The sequence below is a fragment of the Apostichopus japonicus genome, chromosome 15 (genome assembly GCF_037975245.1).
Source record: "Apostichopus japonicus isolate 1M-3 chromosome 15, ASM3797524v1, whole genome shotgun sequence".
NCBI lineage: Eukaryota > Metazoa > Echinodermata > Holothuroidea > Aspidochirotida > Stichopodidae > Apostichopus > Apostichopus japonicus.
Window position 1 is genome coordinate 16,841,935 of NC_092575.1, and position 13,932 is coordinate 16,855,866.

The following is a 13,932-nucleotide window of genomic DNA, read 5'->3' on the forward strand; positions in this document are numbered from 1 at the left end:
AGCATATATAGAAGCTATAGTCGAGATTTTCAGAAAAATACTCGATATTTCGACTTGTTCCTCGGAGTTTTGTATCGACTAGTATAGGCCTTTGTCGAGATATAATTCAAGACAATGAAGGAGAAGCAGCTGCATGGGACTCATGTTGAAGAAAAATCGAAATTTCGAGAATCCAAATGTGAAAATCAGTTAACTTTTGAGATACAGGCCTAGTCGAAATTCTCGATAAAAATATATGATTAGAAGTTCTGTATAATAGGTCGAAAACTCGAAAAAAAAAAGCCGTTGAAATGATATTGAGAAAATCGTCTTATTTCCAACCTAGGGACGGTCTTCACTAAAATGTTTCACATATCTCCATCAAATGCAACCGCGACCCCAAAGACATCCCTACTATTCTGCAGATATTTGACACCCTGCACTTCCCTTTTCCCTGCCGCCTTCCCTTCGCTTTCCATCCGCGTTCCGTGTTTGCTCGATCCCTTCCCCTTCTCTACCCACTCCCATCCTCCTTTGGTCCCCTACCCCCTCTCTCTCCCCTTCCCAAGGCCCCTTCCTTTCCATTCCTCTCATTTTCCCATCCCTCCCCTTCCCCTTCTTTTCCATACCCTTCATATCCCCTCCTTTTTTTCCTTCACTTTCCCTTCCTTTCCGTTTTCTTCCCATTCTTTACACAAGTTTTGCGTGATCGGTCTGTCAGTATTTGTCACCTGCATTATCAAAAGAAAGTAGGCTACATACATTTCGGTACACCAGGCGAGAATTGCACGTAAGCCAAGACAGAAAAGAATTATTATGCTGAAAATTTGACACGGACGCTGGATCAGTGCACTTATGTCAATTTCTCATTGCGTTATTCGTTTAGAAATAGCAGACGAATGTGATTTTCTCACAGACGTTGCATTTTCAAGCGGTAAGTCAAAATTTCAGTTATATATTGTGAATCTATTTTGAGTTTATGTTTTGATTTCTATTTGTCACGAAAATATAGTTTTATGTGTACTTGTAAGACATTGGTCCAGTTTAGCGACAAGAAAACATGACAAAGCATTAGGCGCTTGCGTGATGTAACATGTTCATTTTTTAATGAATGATCGTGTTAATTGAGTGAATGTTCGGCTTGTGACGTATTAAGCACTAACAAACATCATTGTTGCATTTATTTTCATATTAGGCAATATAACTATCCGAGATTAACAAGACTACCTAGGCCTAAGTCTAGGTTAGCCATAGCCTAGCCCAGCCATAATGTTAGACCTAGACTATACAATACGCATACAGTATATAAAATGCTGTACTGTATTCCTTATTCACTGTATACCCCGACCCAAAATGGTCAAAGTTACAAAATTCTTAAGCCTACATAGCTTCCTGATTGTATAAGTAATTTACTTAAGCCTATCATCCATTAATGATGTTATAGATCTTTGTGAATAGGAGAGACAATTACCTGGGTTTCATAACCTTACCTTTCGAAAACATTACACAACCTGTGTTATCCCAATAGCTGTCCCTAGTAGTATTACATCATAAACTGTTGACAATGGTTTCCGACCATTTGAAGCAAGAATATTCTTGACATAAACATTGCCATTCTGGCACATACAGACATTGCTCACTTTGAATTTTGTTCTCATTCTCTTTATTCTTTTGCTTTCCATTTCTGAGAGAATCAAGAATAAGAACAAGAAAGAACAAGAAGATGCTCTAGTAGTAACAACTCTGTACTATCCTTCCCTTCCCACCCAGCAATGCACTGGACTAAATGAATAGCTATGATTTGTATTTCCTAATTATTGTAATCTCTTCAGAATGTAGAATGGCAGAAGCTGTTGAAAATACAGTGCCAGAGAAAGCTGATAAACGAAAACCTACAAGTCCCCAGGCTTCAACTCCAGTTAACTCAGAGGATGTTAAAAGGATCCATGGAAAGAGAGAGCTGCGAGAAATCACTGTGGAAACTTTCAGCAGAATGGAAGGTATGAGTTTGTTGTGAAACCAATTCTGCAGCAATTTAACGAAAGGTTGGACTGTAGTTGTAAATACAGCAAAAAATTACATTTAGGCACACAGGGGCTCGACTAAACCGACCACATTTAAAGCTTTTGCCTTTGCTTAATATTACATATTTGTTTGTTTACTTTTACACAAAATTGCCACTGTGCCCCTCAAAAGCAAGAAGACAAAAAAAGAGGGACCCTAACAATGCCCTAAATTGCTGTAATGCCTTTTTGCTCATGCCAAAGTTTGAAACCATGTACTTGTTAAATCATAAAAGTTCTTTTTATCGCTATCATGAGAAAAATGATGTCTTATTTGTTTCTACTTTTGCTTCCTGCGTTTAGTTTTGCAAGTTTGGATTTTGGCATGTAGTATAATGGTTAATGATGCAGCAGCATTCACTGTAGTACTTACTGCTTGCACATACTGTAACTACAAGTTTTGCATTTCCACAAAACTATATTCCAATACAATCATGTATTTTTTGCTAATCTGATTGACATGCAGTCAGCTCCCAATTCACTGCAAATGGTTTGGCACTTCCACGATCAGTGAAATCTCTTCACCGAGCTTCAGTACAGCTGTTTCAATAGCAGTAGAGATAGATCTATGTCACATTTTTTTAGTTTATCCACAACCCCTGACACAAAATTTCACTTATACATGATACTGGATTTTATATTTCAGACGATAAACCCATCAGCGAGTCCAAATGCCAAAATAAAGGTAAAAGCAAAAGGCATAAAGATTCCAGAAAGACGAGTTCAAGGAGTAGCTCAGAGTCAGATGTTACCAGCCCCATTCCAGTTTCTGGTGATTCCAGCATCTCTGTAACATTTGGCGATTTCGAACCTAGCGAAAACATTTCCAGACCTCTATCAAAGACGGAGTCTGACGGACAGGAGGAAGGTGATGGAGAAGCTCAATCTGATGAGAGCAAATCGAAACCTCCTGTCAATGATGACGCTGTTGATGACCCAAAAGGTTTGAAAGAGGAAATTGGTCGACCGCTTAGTTCAAGGGAACTACCTTTCTTTTCGGGCAACCCCTCCGTGGAAGTCACCAAAGGCATTCTTCATCTCTTCAAAGAAAAGTGAGTTTTTGGATTGTCCAGTCTGACCATATCATTTTTCAGAGCAACATTCCTCACTTTATGTTTGTAGTGTATGGAAGTTGTGAATCCAGACTTTGGTTTTCTTTGAGTTCTGTGGTTGTTTCGTTTTGGAACCACAAATTTTTAAGGCTAAATTGAAATAGAGATTTAATACCTTAACAATTACCCTGAGATGGCTAAACTATATCTTACATTACACAATAATAGTTCAATGCTTCATCCCACCACCACGCCCTAAGTAGTTTCGTAGTTGTTTTCCATAAGGATCTTCTTGCTATGCGATACTGTAGTTCCATAACAATATGGCTCATTAAATTAGCTAGTCAACTTTCATGTCAAAGACTGAGAGAAAAGTTTTAAAAAAAAATCTTTAAAAATGTCTAATTTCATTAATGCCTGGTTTATAATCCTTCATTGATTGGATAATTTTAAGACAGTTTGCTAGCTGCAATCTTATTTGTTAATAATATTTGGTAGGTTTAGTCACTGTGGTGACCAAGTACAACCAGTTGTTTCCATATTATATCCTAGATCAGGGAAATTGTCAATTAGTAGGGGTAGACAATGACATTTGTTGCAGCAGAGGGCCAGGGATATAACCCAAATTTCACCTAATTTGAGTATTGTGCTGTGTAGGCTGGTTGGGTGCTCCAGCCAAAGGCTGTTAGGGCCAACATACCAGATTCATGCAAGGTCTTTGGGTCTTCTTTTTTCATGGGCCAGATTTAAAAGTTTTGTGGGCCGAAGTTGGGCCCGCAGGCCATCTATTGAGAACACCTGCCCTTGATTCTATAACCTTGAGTGGTGCCAAACCTGTCGTGGTGCATCCAATCAATTGTAGTAAAAATGTCTCAATTTGCTTGATCTTGGTACAAATTAATCATTCCTCTAGATGATAATTCTGTCGCAAGTTATGTAACGTAATTTATCCATTTCCTCAGTCACACCACCCCATTAGACGATGAAGGTTCCCGTAGTGAGATGCTCTGCATGCTTGCAGTGCCGGCATCCATGACGTGCCATTCCCTCCTACAGTTCCTGGCCCCGTGCGGAGAAGGGCTACTGTACGTACGCATCATCAGAAACAACACGCCCAACGAATTTATGGTACTATTAAAATTTGTGGATCAGGTAAGTGGCTTTCCCAATCGGGACCTTAAAAAAAAGTTTTAAAATAAGAGAGAAGGTTATGGAAATTTTTCTTAGCCAAGAACTGGCTATTGAAGAGCAATGGTTGAGAATGGCATATATATGCGATGATACTGTCTCTAACATCTTGGCTGTATACGTATAGCGAGCCATTCCTTCAAGTGGATATATGGTAGAACAAGTGGGAACACTAAATACATATTCCACAAGCTAGGTTAAAACCTAATCTTTAACTCTAAAATATGGTTGTCTGAACCTGACTCATTGTGGTCAGTTTCCCAGCATTTGTAACATGTTACACATGTTCAACAGTACAATTGTACGACTTGACGAAAAAATAGGAATGTTTGTGAAACATTTTGTTTTATTCATGACCAACGTGGCCAACTAGTCCATATCGGCCATGTTCTTGGCAAGTTTGATGTGTGGAATTAGCTTATAGCGGACGTACTCCGCAAACTGCTACAAGTGCTGACTGACAGGACATGATTTCTGTAAGCGATAAATGGTACCTACATTCAATTAAATGTGAAAGGGTACTAGCAATACTAGGGTGCACCTGAGGTTCTCCAGGAACTGCATGATGTTGAGAGCATCATTGCAAACATTCTTCAAAAGGTACCATTTTACGTTCTCGTTATATTATAATATAATCCCAAACAATGTATGACTATTTGTTTCAATTGCTATTCTCGATGATCTGGAATGAACACATGGTCAGTTGTGTTGCTGCCATTCATTAACAGTGGATGATCAATACAATTAGAGAGGAAAAAAATGAAAATTTTAAGAATTGAGGTCAGCATGTATCCATTTCATACTCGATTGATTTCCAGCGAGCTGCAGACGAAGTTTACAAAGAATTTAACAATCAACCGTTCAACTCATTCGAAGATTCTTGCTGTCATCTTGTTTTCATATCCAGAGTAGAATGCATGAAGTCCAGTGAGGTGAGTTTATCCAACGAATTTTGACATTTATGTCACTGCCTCTCCCATTCCTGAGGCTTTTGCTCTCCTTTCAAGAACGCACAGATGAAGTTGTCATAAAATTTTATCATTTTTACTGGGAATAATTTTGTCTGGTATCACATAACAGAATACTCAACGCAAGCATCAGTGAATTACTAAGCAAATGCAAAGATACCTACGCCAGTTTTAGTACAGGAAACCATGTAGCGTTATCAGTATTTTGTAACAGACAAAACAGAGAAGTTTGACGGTTGCTATGCAAAGTGTAAACCTTAAATCATTCCCCGTATGATCGTCTGTCATTATCTTAGTCAATCCAACCACTTGAATATTTGATTTCCTTTTTTCAGGGGGCGTTTCTTCCTATGCCATACCACACAGAGCTGCCAACCTGTCATATATGCCTGGAGAGGATGGATGAATCTGTTGATGGTATTCTCACCATTCTCTGTAACCATACCTTCCATGGTAGCTGCCTCACCAAGTGGGGAGATACCAGGTACCATTAACATTTTCATATGCTTTCGATGGCAGGAGGAGGTTGAGGAGGAGGATGAGGGAGAGGGCAAAGGTATCCTCATGCAATAGTTACTGCAGTATAACTGTACCACACACCGAGGTTTTGGAAACCAAAGGCAGAATCGAAAACCCAAAAATCTCATTTCCGTATTCACAGACAAACATCAAAATCCAAATGCATTAATAACTACACAATTCAACTGGGCAACAGCAATTCTTCTGAATGAATTAGCGATCTCTCAACACCTAGGTGGCTTTGAACTGTGAACCTGATGCATTTTGGGGTGTGTTATAATTTGCAATCATTTAGCATATATGCAAATGCAATCTATCCCTCTCTTATGTGGCTTATAATTGTGTCAAGGAGGACAATTGCAAGGTTTTCATAATTGGTTGTCGGTTTGTCTTTAACGAATATGGTCTTTAACGAATAGTCATCCAGGATATAAAAAAAAAACATCCGGTCTTTTCATTTTCATCTACTGGACCATTGTTGACGCAAATTTGACCTTAAAGGAGAACTCAACCCCAAGTTGAACCCAAGTCATCATTGATCTGTGTTATGAACACATTTCATAATTAATTATTAAAGGGAATAAAACTTCATCTTCTTTGTATATCACAATTTTAATGTTCTTTCTCAGACGTCACTGGAATCTAAACAAGTATGCTTGTAGTTTTAACCGATTTTCTGTGTGTTGTTTCACTGTTTATTTGCTGCAATGGAGATGACCCTTACATGATGATATAGGTTTCGGCATGCCAACGCTGCCACACTTTTACATAACAGATTTAAGATAATGGCCAACCACCAGATTCAACTATCAAACTAGAAATTATTTACCAAACGGAGTAAGATTTGTCAGAGCTGTATCAGAGAGTTCATGTTCGACACAAAAATTATCAGCTTAAGAGGATAAGTTGGGTTTGCTTTCCCTTCCATATCTCAAAGTGTCTCGTCATTTTGTATCACAGAAAAAAATCAACTTCATATCGTGGATTAAGACGCTCTCATTATTAAACTTGTAACTGATCCGAGATTTACAGAACCCTCCTCATCTGAATCCCTCATCTCTCTGTTTCTCTCGTCAGTTGTCCAATCTGTCGTCACAGCCAGACGCCGGAACAGGTGGAAGATAATTTCTGTTTCGAATGCAGATCGCAAGAGGTGAGAAGACGGCTTTCTTGAAAATTATTGACACAATTTTAAAGATTGTCTGATGAAATGACTAATTTCTTGAACTCTGTTGACAGTGTACTGTCTGATTGCTTGCTTATTAACCTTTCTACTACCTGAATACTTAATAAATATACCTTGTATTAATTCTTAACCACCTCCCCTCTCCCCCCCCCCCCACCTCTCTGTTCCTACCAGGACTCTCCAACATAGAAAAATCAAAACTAGTTGTTGCACACTCATTGTGATTCATTGAGTTAATATATGATTGTATTGAAAGTTAATCAAACCGTTGATAAACGATAAAATCATGAACCAAAAAGGTCTAAATTTTCATAATTTTTCATTGTTTCCTTTTGTATTTTGTATAAAATTTGTTGATTCTTCCTCTATAGTTGTAAAATTCTGATAAGAGTGGTTTATAGTATCTGTAGAGATATTTGCCACTTTTTTTAACTAAAACCAATTCTGTTTTCCCCTGTTTCTGTCTGTGTCCCTAGAACTTATGGATTTGCCTGGTATGTGGTCATATTGGCTGTGGTAGGTATGTTGAGACTCATGCATTCAGACATTTTGAGGAAACCCAGCACACGTATGCCATGCAGCTGGGCAATCATAGAGTCTGGGATTATGCAGGCGGTAAGTGTATGCTGTAAGGAAATATCAACAGTATTGCTAGTCACTATACTGTTTTTTTTTCCTTTGCAAAAAGCCTGAAAGATGGAAATGTCATGTAGAGAGATAAATTATTGAACTAGACAGTATTGGACTGAACAGTACTGGACTGACCAGTACTGGACAGAACAGTACTGGACAGAACAGTACTGGACAGAACAGTACTGGACTGAACAGTACTGAACAGTATTGGTCTGAAAAGTACAGCACTGGACTGAACAGTACTGGACTGAAAAGTACTGGACTGAACAGTACTGGGCTGAACAGTACTGGACTGAACAGAACAGCACAGGACTGAACATGACCCACTTGTAAGAGTTTGCCTAAAAATAAATTATCTTTAGACCTTTCATTGTTAGATTTCTATGGTAGAAGCTTTGGACCTTAACGCACCATAAATCCCACCCATCTAACAGACTTTAATTCATGTTTTTCTGTAACTAAACTTTATCCGTAAAACACTTTTCATGATCTACACCCACGAAATGGACCTGTTATTGTTTACATCTCTGTCATAATGAACAAATTTATGAATGTTAGGCAATACTTCCACCCCCTAAAATGGTCACCATTATTATGATTATATTATCATTATTTATATACATAATAAAGTAAACTGTATGTACATGCAATGATAGCATAAACTTACCATGCACTTAATGTGAAGGTGTGTTCCGTAAGGATTGGTCGGTGTGTTTTCAAGAAACATAGCAGACCAGGGTGGTACTTGTTAACAAACTGTCTTAATTAGCAAAATTAGTCTTTTGATTTAACTATATTGCAGGAAATTTGGTAAGCAAAGAATATCTTTGCTTACCCTTTATCACCTAAAATAAGCATTCTATGCCATGGATATGCTATTATTACCTGTACTTTATATTAACAGACCCTTCCCACGACTAATAGAGTAATAAATGTATGCCATGCCCAAGTATTAGATTACGAGTCGAACGTATGAGGGAGGTATTTGTTAAATCTTGAATCCTGTTTATATATTTAACGACATATGCATACTTATAGCAAAGACCGCACCCTCTGAAACAGGCCATGTGCTAAATTTATCTTGTTTTTGTTGACAGATAACTATGTTCACAGACTTGTTCAAAACAAGGCAGATGGAAAACCAGTTGAGATGAATAATGGAAGCACGGTGGCACAGGATGAGAAAATGGATTCCATCACGTTAGAGGTAGGAAATATTCTTAGAGAACTTTAAGAAATATTTCAAATAATATTAACTTTAATGTTGATCTACTCTCTTTGTGATTTTTCCACAGTAATGTTACATTGAAAAATCATTTCAAACAACTTCAGAAATGATGAGGGGGGGGGGGGGGGGGGGTGCTTTACCAATTTTGACCCATTTTTTAATTGGAATGGAAAACCCAGCAGAACAGAATAAGAAGAAACTGCCAGTTGCATCGTAAGAAGTTGCAAATCTCTTCACATTCTTCCTGTTGTTCATAAATCTACATTAAGATACATACATATTAGACACTTATATAGCGCTGCTACATCGAGATCGTAGCGCTTTACAACTTAGCCTTGGTCATTGGTAACTTGTCACACCTACACACCAAAGTGTGCGCAATTCAATCAATCTCTTTTGGGGCACCACAGTGCACCACAACCATATGTCCCCCGGGGGACTTCCCATAGGGTGCAGCCACAAACCGGCGCACGCAACTATATTTACAAGTTACCTCGCAGGTCCCCATTTATACACCTGGGTGAAGAGAGGCAATGGAGATAAAGCACCTTGCCCAAGGACACAACGCAATGATCTGGCCAGGGCTCGAACCTGTAATCCTTAGATCACCAGTCCACTGCCTTAACCACTTGACCACAATGCCCCCAGCCTATAAGAGACAGTAGTTTCATTTCATCCTCCAGGAAACCTTTCAACTCCTTTGACTTTCAGTGTATGTGTGTTGGAGAAGTGGAGATTGAAGAGGGTGGTGGGGGGGGGGGGAGGTAGGATGGGGGAAGTATTGAACCCTAAGAGTGCAAGTGTTGGACACAATTCAGAAAGTAGCTGTCAGGTAGGGAGCTGAAGAGGTTGCACCAGATTACCTTTGGTGCATCATATTTTCTACATATTTAATAAAAATATAGATATTTATAATTTTATATTTTAATGCCGGGTAATACTAGTATAATATCTGCTTCTTTTTTAGTTCAATTATTTACTGTCCAGCCAGTTGGATTCTCAGAGGAAGTACTTCGAACAGAAGATAGCAAGAGTGGAGGAAGATGCCCTTGTCAGGGTAAATTATGCCTGATATTTATTTTACTTGTCTAGAGCTGCAAATTTGTTTTCATGCCCTTGGTCTGTTAGAACTTAGATTATTTGCTGAATTGTTGCGTTCTCAGCAGTATCTTTTATGACAGTCACCCTAGCGCCATATTGGAATCTTGAGCACACGAACAGGAGTGTTAGTTTCCTTGGACCAGAGAGGAGTGACTGGCTTCACTTGGTGCAGCTCAGTACTCTCCAGTACTGTTCAGTTCAGTTTCATTCAGCATTGTTCAGTTCAATACTGTTCAGTGCAGCTCAGTATTACTAAGTTTAGTTCATTGATTTCACTACTGTTCAGTTCAGTTCAGTTTCATTCAGCATTGTTCAGTTCAATACTGTTCAGTACTGCTCAGTATTACTAAGTTTAGTTCATTTGATTTCACTACTGTTCAGTTCAGTTCAGTTTCATTCAGCATTGTTCAGTTCAATACTGTTCAGTGCTGCTCAGTATTACTAAGTTTAGTTCATTTGATTTCACTACTGTTCAGTTCAGTTCAGTTTCATTCAGCATTGTTCAGTTCAATACTGTTCAGTGCAGCTCAGTATTACAAAGTTTAGTTCATTTGATTTCACTACTTTTCAGTCAGTTTCATTCAGCATTGTCCAGTTCAATACTGTTCAGTGCAGCTCAGTATTACTAAGTTTAGTTCATTGATTTCACTACTGTTCAGTTCAGTTCAGTTTCATTCAGCATTGTTCAGTTCAATACTGTTCAGTGCTGCTCAGTATTACTAAGTTTAGTTCATTTGATTTCACTACTGTTCAGTTCAGTTCAGTTTCATTCAGCATTGTTCAGTTCAATACTGTTCATTGCAGCTCAGTATTACTAAGTTTAGTTCATTTGATTTCATTACTGTTCAGTTCAGTTTCATTCAGCATTGTTCAGTTTAATACTGTTCATTGCAGCTCAGTATTACTAAGCTTATTTCACTTCATTTCACTACTGTTCAGTTCAGTTTCATTCAGCATTGTTCAGTTTAATACTGTTCATTGCAGCTCAGTATTACTAAGCTTATTTCACTTCATTTCACTACTGTTGAATTCAGATCCTTTGAGCCAGCTATGTTTCGTTCAGTGATACTAGTAAAATCAACTATATGAAGCGCAACTAGAAACAGTAACTGCTATCAAAGCTATCGATCATAGGAAAACAAAGGCTACCATAAACGTAAATGAAACTACTGAAAACTCCAATCTCCAATCTCTCAGGTATCAGAGGAGGGGAAAAGGTCAAAGAAGACCCTGGAGGAGAGAGACAGAGTAGAACAACAACTCCAAGATCTGACAAAGGATAAGATAAGTTTGGAGAAGAAACTAAGCCAGATAAATGTAAAGCTGAAAAAGGTGTCGGCCGAACTGAAGGAAGAAAGAGAGGTAACCATACTCATAAATATTACTTTTTTGTACAGGATAACTGAATGTTCAAATTGAGCTAATCTACCAAAAATATCGAGGTTCTATCTTTTTTATGTTGAGTATTTAAAATGTTTTGTGATGCTGGTACAGCAATATATTTTGTGCTGGTGTGACTGGAATATGTACACTGTGAATGGCCATTTTCTGAAGTTCCTTTAATGCTAGACAGTGATCCTTTCTGCTGACATCTTAGTCAACTTTGAGTTGAGGTATTCCAGAATAGAAAGTGGCAATGATTTTAATCAGCATATTGGTGATTTCTCAGAAGGTAGGTATCCATTTGCAGAAGTGCTGAAAAAATCGTAAGATCTGATAGCCAGGGTTTGAAAACTGACAAACTGCACGGACATATGAAATTTTGAAGTATGACAAGTTGCTGGCACAAAACAGTCTATTAGTGGTTGGAAATGTTTTAAACAAACCACAAATCTTCTTTGGTTGTGGCAGACACAGGATCCAGACCGTACAAAATTTAACAATGCATTCTGGTTTGAATACCAACAGATAAACGGTTGTCTTCGGGAGAATCAGAAGCCATGGAAAGAGAAAGTCGTAAACTTAGAAAGATCATTGCAGGAATTAAAGCAATCGAAAGAAAAGGTTGGTAAATTTTTTGTATAGTATTTCAAACCTTATTGTATTATGGCCTACCTATATAATGCAATGAAGAATCTTAAATTTAGTTGACAGTTCCTTACCACCCCTTCCCCAAACCTCCACCCCCCCCCTCCTGCACCATTAACCCCTCCAGCCCTTGCAAACCACACTTCATTCTCACCTGTTCTATATAGTTATGACAAGGATTATTTTTCTAAGAAGTTAAAAGAAATTAATTGATAACACGCTACTTGTACTCTTGGATATCCTAAGTTCTTAGGCTATGCCTACCTTATGTTGGGCAGGCACCCCTCCTGCTGACTGCATTTATATGGTAACGCTACCAGTACAGTAGTCTAACAACATGTGCTCATTTCCTGTACGACATTTCCTGTTTTAAGCTGCATTCTCTCATTCCACACAGATTTGAATGTTGTTCCCTCATTTTGTGTGTTTAGTATAGTAACAACCTATGCCCTTCTTAATTACACTCCCTTTCATGGCTAGTTTACATTCATTACAGAGTGTTAGCTCTTAAGTTTTCATACGTTCCCTGTCTACACAGGAAATTCAAGATCTGAGAGAACAGCTGAGGGACGTCATGTTTTACTTAGAGGCTCAGAATACCATCAGCCAATCACCGGAGGATACCAGGCAGGAGATACAGGAAGGGCAGATCGTGATGGGGGCGACTGGCAGCACCCCGACTGGACGGTCTAGCAACAGAAGAGGAAGGAAGAAGGATAAATGAAGGACATATTTGTTAGGGAAGGCATACAAGCTTATGAGGAGTCCTTTCATTTTGAGTGCGGGGTGCTTCGTCAGTTCAGTTATCCTTCCAGTCTCTCTTCCAATGACAATCGTTGCTCAGACTCGCTTACAAGAAGTGTTCGGTTTTTTTTCACTCGAGGAAGCTCACTGCATAGATAATGATCAGTACAGAGGTGGACACAGACCTGCGCATTGTACAGAAGTTGCTAACAGCTACTGTTATACATCAGGGGGTGAAGAAGATTTTTGGGGGGTAAATCTGTTCACCAACTTTCGACCAATCAGTCGCCTAGTTTTCGGGAACTTGTTGTGCTGTGGAAATTCAACTTTTTACGATGCAAATAATAAGCTAAGCTTTTCATCTCTTGCTCGGCATCAGAATGTGTTTGTTTGAGATTCTGTGTAGTAGTATCTGATCTTCTCCGAGATTTAGTTATACTACACTAGGGTGTCGTCATCTTGATTGTCACATGATCAGTCTGTTAGAATAACGTGACAAGCATCAATGAGGTTCTGGTGGTCGTCATCTTATTCTGGAGTGACCTCGCTCCTCTATGGCAAACAAATTGACATCATATAAATATCCTTATAAACATCTCTGTATATATGACAGCATTACAACAAATATGATTTATATAGTTTAGGGTAGGTGAATCCCTTTAGCGTTAACTTCCAAATCACAACTGTAGTCGTTTTAGTGCTGTGTAGGAACGCTAGAACTCCTACGGGTACCTGTGTTTGCTGATTCAAATTTACAGGAATTACAGTCGACATAAATTTAGTCACAATTCTGCCGGGTAAGGAGTAGGTGAAGGAAGGCAGAATGCAGGAAAGTTTGTTCTTATAGTGATTTATAAATGCCTGACATTATTTGTCTATTGAGATCAAACATACCTGATAAACATCCTGTTCACAAACCATGCTTGTTGCATGTTAATTTGTTTAAGCGGTCATTGGTTAATGAAGACATATTCAAAAAAATAATAAAAATAAATAAATAAATAAATAAAAACCTAAAAAAAATGAAGGCATATTCAGGCTGACTTTTTCTTCTGTAGCTCTCTGTCTGTTTATGTATATGTGCAATAAGTTAACAATACACATTATCAAAAGAAACATTAATATACTGCACTTTTGTCTTCATTCTCTATGAATATATCTTCAAAATCTGGTTGCTGATTCTCAAGGAATTTTTTTTTTTTTTTTAAAACACTTGGAAAATTGAGACTTGGCTTCAGGGGAA

General features: G+C 38.3%; 1 protein-coding gene across 1 annotated transcript; it reads left to right on the plus strand.

Annotated features, from left to right (window-relative positions):
• The first annotated feature begins 538 nt into the window (after positions 1–538).
• On the plus strand, positions 539–13,811 carry LOC139980504 (BRCA1-associated protein-like). Its single transcript, XM_071992174.1, has 13 exons — positions 539–913; positions 1,812–1,979; positions 2,689–3,094; positions 4,057–4,246; positions 5,101–5,214; positions 5,586–5,734; positions 6,847–6,922; positions 7,432–7,570; positions 8,686–8,795; positions 9,784–9,873; positions 11,115–11,279; positions 11,826–11,921; positions 12,484–13,811. The coding sequence occupies exons 1-13, from the start codon at positions 835–837 to the stop codon at positions 12,667–12,669; spliced, it is 1,968 nt and encodes a 655-aa protein (XP_071848275.1). The 5' UTR covers positions 539–834; the 3' UTR covers positions 12,670–13,811.
• Positions 13,812–13,932: the final 121 nt, after the last annotated feature.

Excerpts from the sequence above, each read along its gene's own strand:
- LOC139980504 (XM_071992174.1), top strand. The coding sequence starts at position 835 with ATGTCAATTTCTCATTGCGTTATTCGTTTAGAAATAGCAGACGAATGT. Across the intron at positions 5,735-6,846 it reads ACCAAGTGGGGAGATACCAG|TTGTCCAATCTGTCGTCACA; the intron begins GTACCATTAACA and ends TTCTCTCGTCAG. Across the intron at positions 7,571-8,685 it reads AGTCTGGGATTATGCAGGCG|ATAACTATGTTCACAGACTT; the intron begins GTAAGTGTATGC and ends TTTTGTTGACAG.